Source organism: Nerophis ophidion, linkage group LG29 (assembly GCF_033978795.1).
Source record: "Nerophis ophidion isolate RoL-2023_Sa linkage group LG29, RoL_Noph_v1.0, whole genome shotgun sequence".
Lineage (NCBI taxonomy): Eukaryota > Metazoa > Chordata > Actinopteri > Syngnathiformes > Syngnathidae > Nerophis > Nerophis ophidion.
The window spans coordinates 2,340,776-2,351,250 of NC_084639.1; the positions used below are offsets into that span (position 1 = coordinate 2,340,776).

Here is a 10,475-nt window from a genome sequence, read left to right on the forward strand (position 1 = left end):
TGCCTGTTTTGCCTGTGTGGCTCTTTAAAACAGTGTATTCTAACATGTATGCTATCATAATGCTCCATTTATTGTATGGTATTGTTTACTATTCATACTACGTAGTATTAAGAAACCTCACATGGTTACATTTGCACAAATCAACATGTCCAAAAAGGAGTTGGAAGAAGCACAGCTTATTTATGAATCTTTGTCCACTAACACCTCATCCAGGCTGTACCCCGCCTTCTGCCCGATTGTAGCTGAGATAGGCGCCAGCGCCCCTTCGACCCCAAAAGGGAATAAGCGGTAGAAAACGGATGGATGTCCACTAACAGAGAATGAATTGGATTGATGGCCATTATGTTTACACTATACTTCCTGTTTTGCCTCTGTGGCTCTTTAAAACAACGTATTCTTAGATGTATGCGGTCATCCATCCATTTTCTACCGCTTATTCCCTTTTGGGGTCGCGGGGGGCGCTGGCGCCCATCTCAGCTACAATCGGGCGGAAGGCGGCGTACACCCTGGACAAGTCGCCACCTCATCGCAGGGCCAACACAGATAGACCGACATTCACACTCACATTCACACACTAGGGCCAATTTAATAATTACTCCTAATGTTCCTTTTATTGTATGGTATTGTTTACTATTTTTTATGAATCTTTGTCCACTTATAGAGAATGAATTGGATTGATGGCCATTATGTTTACATTATACTTCCTGTGTTGCCTCTGTGGCTCTTTAAAATAATGTATTCAAAGATGTATGCTGTCATGATTAATCGTAATGATAAGAAGTTAAATAAATCTACAAATAAGTCAAATATTGTCTTTCATATATTAATGCTTAATTTGTGTACCCCTCAGATCTTAGACATAATGTGCCTCTAATACTTTCTTCTTTAAGTCCTTGTAAGTGTCGAGCAGTAACATCTTGCTTATGATGAATGGTATTTTGAATCTTTCAAAAATAATTTTTCCTAAGAGTGTTTAAATCCATTCATGATTGCGAATACATTTGCCTTCAAACCTTAAAAAAAAATGGCCAAATCTGCACGGATGCAGGTAAATAAACAGTAGCCTTAATACTACTATTAAGGAACTTCACATGGTTACATTTGCACAAATCAACAAGTCTAAAAAGGAGTCGGAAGAAGCACAGCTTATTTATTCATCTTTGTCCACTTACAGGGACTTACACTCCCCAGGGATCAATAAAGTACTTTCTATTCTATTCCATTCTACAGAGAATGAATTGGATTGATGGCTTACACAGTGATGAAGAAAGCAAAATGTGTACAAAAGTAAACACCAAGTATTTTTGTCATTATTAGGTGATAATCATACAAGTTTCTTGGCAATGAAGAAGTCTTTGAGTCGTTTCATCTGCCAGAAACCAACGGAGAGCAAGATGGAGGTCTGCACCACGGCCCACCACAGCACATTACTGTTGGTGTCTTCGCTGATCTGACGAAACATCTCCTCCCTTTCCTACAGGCACGCACGTTCATGTTACTCCAGGTAATGTGTGGAGCTTTTTTCTTCAAACATCTCACCCTCTGGTAGTCCTGCTGCTTGGTGATGTACACCATCTGATCAATGAGGTGCTGGAGGCCGTTGTCCAGCATCTCCAGGTTGTCTTTGGTTCTGTCCGTTTTTGGATCCGTCGCGTGCTCTCCCACCTGGACGTCCAAGTGTAACTTCTGTCGCGCGAAAGAAGAAGAAACGTCAGGAGAAGGAAAATGTTGTCGTCGTGTTTGTTTGTGTCTGCGCAGGTCTCACCAGACGTTCTCCAGCAAAGACGGAGAACTTTGTGGAGTTGGTTTGGAAGCAGAGGAAGTGTTGACCGGACATGTGAGCCGTGAAGCTGAATTTGGCGAATTTGCCGAAGCGCTTTGTCATCAAAAGCTAGCAAGAGGTACAGTGTATTAGAAACACAAAGATTTATTGGGACGAGTAAGAGTTGTAAAAATGACAATTATTAAGATAGAAGATGTTTTAAGACAGGGGTCACTAACGTGGTGCCCGCGGGCACCAGGTAGCCTGTAGGACCAGATGAGTCGCCCCCTGGCCTGTTCTAAAAATAGCTTAAATAGCAGCACTTACCAGTGAGCTGCCTCTATTTTTTAAATTGTATTTATTTACTAGCAAGCTGGTCTCTCTTTGCTCAACATTTTTAATTCTAAGAGAGATAAAACTCAAATAGAATTTGAAAATCCAAGAAAATATTTCAAAGACTTGGTCTTCACTTGTTTAAATGAATTATTGTATTTTTTTACTTTGCTTCTTATAACTTTCAGAAAGACAATTTTAGAGAAAAAATACAACCTTAAAACTGATTTTAGGAATTTTAAACACATATACCTTTTTACCTTTTAAATTCCTTCCTCTTCTTTCCTGACAATTTAAATCAATGTTCAAATATATATATTTTTTACTTAAAAAAATAAATAAATACATTTTAATTTAATTCTTCATTTTAGCTTCTGTTTTTTCAACAAAGAATATTTGTGAAATATTTCTTCAAACCTTTTATGATTAAAATAAAAAAAAAATATTCTGGCAAATCTAGAAAATCTGTAAATCAAATTTAAATCTCACTTCAAAATCTTTTGAATTTATTTTACAATTTTTGTTCTGGAAAATGTAGACGAAATAATGATTTGTCTTTGTTAGAAATATAGGTTGGTCCAATTTGTTATATATTTTAACAAATAGCAGATTGGATTTTAACCTATTTAAAACATGTCATCAAAATTCTAAAATTAATCTTAAACAAGAAAAATTACTAATGACGTTCCATAAATTCTTTTTTGAATTTTTTAAAAAAAGATTTGAATTAGCTAGTTTTTCTCTTCATTTTTTTCGGTTGAATTTTCAATTTTAAAGAGTCGAAATTGAAGATAAACTATGTTTCAAAATTAAATTTTCTTTTTTTTTTTTTCTCGTCTTTTAAACCGTTCAATTAAGTGTTTTTGTCATCATTTATTCTCTACAAAAAACCTTCCGTAAAAGGAAAAAAAATGTACGACGGAATGACAGACAGAAATACCCATTTTTTAAATATATATATATATATATATATATATGGATTTATTTATTAAAGATAAATTGAGCAAATTGGCTATTTCTGGCACTTTATTTAAGTGTGTATCAAACTGGTAGCCCTTTGCATTAATCAGTACCCATGAAGTAGCTCTTGGTTTCAAAAAGGTTGGTGACCCCTGTTTTAAGACAATATGGTGGAATCTTTAAAAGGGGGCTTTTTGATAGACTGTTAGGTTCAAACACTGATGACATCTATTAAACAGACGAGAAGCAAGGAATCATGCAGAATTAAATTTGGCTCAATTGAGGAGACATGTTTTTTAGGCTGTACAGATCCAAACTACGCTCTAAAAGTCTAGCCCACGTGCTTCCTCTGTTTATTTGGGAGGTCCCTGGTTACATCACTGAAGCTGTCGCTGAGGGAAGGAGGTCATCTCGACAGCTCCAGTTAGACACAATGTATAATTATACAAAAATGCAAATGTGTTAACAGTCGTGAAATCCGCTTGTCTCTGCTCTGTCTGCGTCACGGTACTCGATGTTCGGCTTTGGCAGTCAGCAGGCCAATTCTTGAAACAAACACTGATACGAGACTGGCTTGCAATCTTTCGGATTGCCAGTTTTGCACAGACAAATAAAAATACAATTTCAGCACAATTGATAATTACTAAAGCAACGGCCCTTAAGCATAAGAGTTGTGTGATAATATATACATAATTGTTCTAACATAGATAGATAGATGGATGGATAGTACTTCATTGATTCCTTCAGGAGAGTTCCCTCAGGAAAATTTAAATTCCAGCAGCAGCAGTGTACAGAATTGAGATATAATTTAAAAAGTAAATAATGGAGGTATAAATGGAAATAAAATAGAAATTATATCAATAAGAATCATTTAAAAAATAACAATAAGAATAAAAATATACCAGTAAAAATGAGAACATAAACAAGAGAAACTAGGCAGTAGTGACCATGTTATAAAAATAAAACATTTTAGAGAAACGGTCATACTGTCGATTATATGAAAAGAGGTGATGTGTAAATTGCACCTTTAAAATGTATTGCACTGTTATTGCTGTTTATTGCACTGTTAATCACACTGTTTTTGTTGCAATTTATTTCAGTATTGTTACTGCTTTGCTTATCACTTTTCTGCAGACAACTGCCAAATTTATATGCCGATTTCAAAAGGCCACGGCCCCCTGACACCTCTTCTCAACTGTCTATGCGACGTCAAGGCTTGGTTAGCCCAGAATTTTTTAATAATGAATGCGGGAAAAACGGAAATTTTAGTTTTTGGTCCGGCCCCTTACTGACTTGGGACCATTGCAAAATGATGTGCGTCCCAAAGTCACCAGCCTTGGCGCGACTATAGACAGCAATTTTAAGCTTGACAAACAAGTCAATGGCGATTTAAAATCGTGTTTTTATCATCTTTGTCTTTTAGCAAAAGCAAAACCGTTTTTATCTTTTAACCTTTTTGAACAAGTCCTGTATGCTTTTATTTCAAGTCGCCTGGACTACTGTACTGCACTTTATGCTGGCATTAGCCAAAAAGCTCTCTCCTGGTTGCAGTTAGTCCAGAACGCGGCAGCACGACTTTTAACGGGCCATGAAACTCGAGCATATAACCCCAATTCTTGAGATTTTGCACTGGCTTCCTGTTCATTTTAGAATTGATTTTAAAACCTTGATGTTTGCTTTTAAAGCTTTACATTGACTGGCACCTCCAAATTTACACTCCTGCATGCTCTCTGAGGTCAGAGAACAAGCTCCAGCTCGTGGTGCCCAAGACAAGACTTAAAACCAGGGGAGACAGGGCCTTCTCTGTGGTCGGCCCTTAGCTCTGGAACACTCTGCCCCACCATGATCCAACTGCTCCCACAGTGGAGTGTTTTAGGTCTCGTCTTGAGACCCATTTTTATTCTTTGGCTTATAACATTACGTGAGTTGTGTGGTCCTTTTTTGTCCTCTGTGTTTTTAAAATTTTGATTTCTAACTATTGTTTTAATTGATTTTACCCTTTGAAATCGTTTTAATAACGAGCCAGTTTTTTGTATGGCTCTTTCAAAGGAGTGCACCCTTCAAAGACCCAGACATCCCATCTCTACTTTATAATAAATAATGTACTCATATATGGATCTGGAAGCAACAAGCTATGCAGAAAAACATGCCAAATATATATTTAAATAAAATCTCTGTGGTGGTCCAAATTTAATTGTGGCATGATGCCACAATTAAATTGACTGTATACTAACTCTGGATTGTAGTGTGACACAGTTGCTGGTTATCACGTTTCTAATAAGCTATTTAAACGAACCATCTACAACTTAGCTTTGTCTAAAGGTTTTTTTTTTGATTGATTGAGTGAAACCTTTATTAGTAGATTGCACAGTTCAGTACATATTCCGTACAATTGACCACTAAATGGTAACGCCCGAATATGTTTTTCAACTTGTTTAAGTCGGGGTCCACGTTAATCAATTCATGTTAATAGGTGAAGCAAGTTTGTGTATTATCCATCAGGCAACATTTATGACAATTGAATAAAGAATGCTGCCCTTCTCCTGTCATCAAAGTCAAGAAGATGTACTTATTTTGACGCTTGTATGTTCGGTAATGTTAAAATCCTTTCAGTTGGCCATTGTCAGGTTATGTTCAACTCTGAGAGAGCCTAAGTATCTACACAGCAGGCACCCGATGTGGATACAACGTTGATTATACATATTTGTTTTTTAAAACTGTTTTCTAAACATTTCCTTCCCATTATTGCTATGTTGTCTATTACCATTCTTGGTATATTCATTCTTCCTGCATTGTTGATACAAATTATTGTTACAGTGTAATAATTATTGTTACCTGTGGTAATGCCACTATGATACAACATTTGTATAACCCTTCAACAAAGTAACACTGAAACTCAATGGAAAAATCACTGAATGGAGAACTGGGGGCGGGATTAAATAAATTAGCTTCTTCCCACTCCCTTTCAGGCAAAACTGGAAAATCATGCATTACATACTGTGCATTACCTTTTGCACTATATTAATTTATATTATTAATGTGTTGTACTTGTTTTATGTCATTGCCTGAAATAAATGAAGAAAAAAACAACGTTACAAAATAGTTATATTTGGAAGTTGAGACAATGTTGATGTCTAACATTGGATCCACATTGTTGGTTGTGAAATGACCATTTTTCATCGGTCGAATCAACGTCACAACCTGACATTAAACAAACGTTGTCAAAAGCATGTTGTTTCAACACAGTATTTGTGTTGTACAATATCTGTTGGGAAACGACCAAAATTCAACGGGCAAATCAACGTCAGAACCTGACAAAAAGCATGTTGTTCCAAAGTTATATTTGACTTGCTCTACGTCAGGACCTATTTTAACAAGTTTCTCAACGTTGTTTAAATGTTCGCTGCCTGCTGGGTAAAGAGTAAAAATATATGTCAACACAGCTAGATATGTCTTGTGATGTACTCCAGGAATCAATTCTGGGACCAAGATTGTTTAATCTTTATATAAACGACATTTGTAAAGTTGCAAAGGACTTAAAGTTAGTTTTATTTGTAGACGACACAACTGCTTTCTGTTCAGGAGAGAACACACAGAAGATAATACAAATAATAACAGAAGAAATGAACCAATTACAAAAATGGTTTGACAAAAACAGACTCTTTGAGTATCAGTAAAACTAAAATAATGCTATTTGGTAACGGTAGAAAAGAGCAACTTACACAAATACAAATAGACGGAGTAAACATTGAAAGGGTAAAAGAAACCAGATTTTTGGGAGTGGTAATAGGTGATAAAATGAACTGGAAATCTCATGTACAAAATATACAACATAAGGTGGCAAAAAACATTTCAATAATGAATAAAGTGTAACACCTTCTGGACCAAAAATCACTTTCAATTAATCAATCAATGTTTACTTATATAGCCCTAAATCACTATTGTCTCAAAGGGCTGCACAAACACTTCATATTATCTACTGCTCACTTGTGTTACCATATCTGAGTTATTGTGCAGAAATACGAAGAAATAACTACAAATGTGCGCTACATTCGTTAACCGAGTTACAAAAAAGATCATTTAGACCAATACATAATATTGGATATAGAGAACATTCAAACACTTTCTTTATTGAAACAAAAATATTAAAGTTCAATGATTTGTTAAATTTGCAAACAGCTAAAATGATGTACAAAGCAGATTATAACCTGCTACCAAAGAATGTACAACAATTCTTCTCAACTAAAGAGGAAAAATATAACCTGAGAGGAAAATCTAATTCAAAACATTTGTATGCACGTACAACACTTAGAACCTTTGGCATATCAGTATGTGGAATTAAATGATGGAATGGATTAAGTAAAGAAGTTAAACATTGTACTGATATGATCCACCTTAAGAGGCCGTTCAAATTAATAGTGCTTACAAAATACAAAGAAGAAGAAGAATTATGAGAAACACTTTCAACCTTATTGAAAATAAGATATTTTTCATCTTAGCATGTTAATAATGACTGACTTAATTATATATTACAAAACTGCTGTATTACTCATTCACGGATGTCATTTTACTATTAAAAAAGCCAGTAAATGAATGTATATATTTGTAAACGCTCCAAAGTGGGAAAGGGATAGGATTAAATAAGCTTTGCTTCTTCCTACTCCTTTTCGGTCATGATGTAAAGTGAAATGATATGAAATTGTGTGATGTATTATGTTCTAAGTGTGTTCATGTTCAAGAAGGAAAAGAAAGAAAGTATTTGTACCTCATGGTTCGGGTCTTTGACTGTCACAGTGACGCCAAGGTGAGGAGAGGAGGTGGATGACTTCAAGTCCCACGGCGCCAACAAGAAATATCCTGAAGGTAAGAGATACGCTCTCCTGAGTCGTACGCCATAAGAGTTTTGTAAGACACGTTCTAAAGTAGACCTGGGCAAAGTAAGGCCCGGGGGCCACATGCGGCCCGTTAAGCTTTTCAATCTGGCCCGCCGGACATTCCCAAATAATATTTTTAGATCGTTAAGATGGAAAGTGTAGCTGCCATTATGATGTGCAGTCATGTTTTTTAATGACCGTAAGTCTTCAACTATACCAAGTATTTCAATGCTTGAAATCTGCGCTTTATTATGATATTTTAGTGACTAGTGTTGTCCTGTTACCAATATTATTTCGGTACTTTTCGATACTTTTGTAATTAAAGGGGACCAGAAAAAAATTGCATTATTGGCTTCATTTTAACAAAAAAATCTTACGGTGTGGCAGACCAGTACTTTCAGAGGCGGTTTGGTACCGAATATGATTCATTGATATCGCGGTACTATACTAATACCCGTATACCGTACAACCCTATGAGTTACTATGGTAATCTACATCATAGCAGGTCAGACGAGGCACCAAACAGTTTGGGTGGGGAGCGTTTCCACATAGTGTTTCCAGAGCGGCCAGCCTGAAATGCGGGTGTCAGGGACAGACGCGGAAGGAAATCTTTACAAGAAAGATCTAAAGCTTAGTGATATATCAGATGTATCAGATTGTAGGTGGGTTTGTGTATTACCCTTTGCATTCATATTTTGCTGTGTTTGTTGCATTTTTGTTGCATTTGGCTTGATTATAAAATATGTTAATTGAAAGGGGGGGTGACATTCATATGTTGTCAATATTCAGACTTTTATCGTTCATAGAAATCATTTAAATTCCATTCCGTTTTTAAGGGGGTTTGTCATAACGTTTTTAGCATTCAATTAGACTTTATTGTGAGGTTTTGTATTAGTTTTCCTTAGGGGTGTAACGGTACGAGTATTTGTATTGAACCGTTTCGGTACGGTGGTTTCGGTTCTGTTCGGAGGTGTACCAAACGAGTTTCCACACGGACATATTAAGTAGCGTACCGCACGTTGTGTAAAAAATGCACACCGAGGCACAACACACGGCTTGCTAGCAGCGACCGGGCCACGATAGACTGACCATACGTCCTCTTTTCACCGGACATGTCCTCTTTTGCGGGGCTGTCCGGGTGGAGTTTCTTAAATGCCTCAAATGTCCGTCATTTTAAGTTAGGGTTGCGTGTACTTTCAATGTACGTTCAGGGTTGAGAAGGGGTTAAAAACAAAACAAATTGTGCACGCAGCAGCATTGGTGAGGGAAGAGTAGAGACAGAGAGAGCGAGAAAGTTATGATAAACGCACGTGTCGCCAGGCCCTTCCTTTTACCCCTAGATTCATCAGATTTTATTTTTTATTATCTATAGCAGGGGTGTCAAAAATGTGCCCCGGAAGCCATTTGCGGCCCACAGCTAATGTTTTAAAGGCCCACGGCACATTATAAAAATACTATTAAAATAAACAAAAACATAAACAAAAGTAAAATAAAAAAGCTTGAAGGCTAAACAAAATATTGAATCAAAATCAATGTTATTATGAATGATTGACCTATCCAAGGTTCCGACTACTTCACATCCAATATTCCACTAAGAAAAATATTTTTGGTGGAAGATTTGGCAAATTTGGTGAATAAATAACCCAAAAATTTATATTTTTTGTTTTCTTACTGTACCGAAAATGAACCGAACCGTGACCTCTGAACCAATGTACGTACCGAACCGAAAACATTTTTCCAACCCTAGTTTTCCTACAAATAGATATACCGGCCCCAGACACGTTTTTTTCTCTAAATTTGGCCCCAAAGTCAAAATAACTGCCCAGGCCTGTTCTAAAGTGTTCTGCAGAGTTTACTGAGGGGTACTTATAGGAATGCTGAGTCCAGTCTGTATTCCTTCTCCAGGACTCACCTGTCACCAGCATGTCTTCAGGAATCTCCTCAATGATGCATCTTTCCTCCTGCTCGCCCAGATCAAAATACATGGCCGCTGCCAACATCAGGTAAGACTGCAGGAGAAAGCCAGCCCGCCGCAGCCTCATTGTTGCTCCTCAAAGACCTATTAAAGTCCAACACGCTAATAGAACGGTTGACCACAGGGTCCAATAAAACACAGTCGAATGCAGATCTTTTGAAAATGCGAAATCCAAAAGCGGTTTTCCAAAGACTACAATAACATGTTTGACAGCTGGCTTGTTTGCTGGAGGCTGTGAGAAACTGTCAGGTGTTTTGTACGACAGCACTGCGTGACATACACGGTTTAATGTTCTACAACCCCTGGCAAAAAGTAAGTCACCAGTCTCCGAGGATGTTCATTCATCTGCTTAATTTTGGAGAAAAAAAATAATATAACAGGCATGACACAAAACTATAGTCATTTCAAATGTCAACTTTCCGGCTTCAAGAAAACATTGTAGTAGTTAGTAACAGTTTCATTTTTAAAAACAAGCAGAGTGAAAACATTAATTAACATCAATTCAAGTCATGACAACCAAACCAACAAAAAACACAGCACTAGCACTTTGTTGCACCAACTCTGGCTTTTA

General features: G+C 36.7%; 1 protein-coding gene across 1 annotated transcript; it reads right to left on the reverse strand.

Annotated features, from left to right (window-relative positions):
* Nucleotides 1-1,115: 1,115 nt before the first annotated feature.
* Nucleotides 1,116-10,157, reverse strand: si:ch211-255i20.3 (transmembrane emp24 domain-containing protein 11). The gene is made up of 5 exons (XM_061891796.1): nt 9,842-10,157; nt 7,821-7,912; nt 1,766-1,891; nt 1,540-1,686; nt 1,116-1,474 (listed from the first exon to the last, which is right to left on the reverse strand). Exons 1-5 carry the CDS (start codon nt 9,969-9,971, stop codon nt 1,325-1,327), a joined length of 645 nt encoding a protein of 214 aa, XP_061747780.1. The 5' UTR covers nt 9,972-10,157; the 3' UTR covers nt 1,116-1,324.
* Nucleotides 10,158-10,475: the final 318 nt, after the last annotated feature.

Excerpts from the sequence above, each read along its gene's own strand:
- si:ch211-255i20.3 (XM_061891796.1), bottom strand. The coding sequence starts at position 9,971 with ATGAGGCTGCGGCGGGCTGGCTTTCTCCTGCAGTCTTACCTGATGTTG. Across the intron at positions 1,687-1,765 it reads TCTTTGCTGGAGAACGTCTG|AAGTTACACTTGGACGTCCA; the intron begins GTGAGACCTGCG and ends TTCGCGCGACAG. Across the intron at positions 1,475-1,539 it reads AGCAGCAGGACTACCAGAGG|GAAAGGGAGGAGATGTTTCG; the intron begins GTGAGATGTTTG and ends GCGTGCCTGTAG.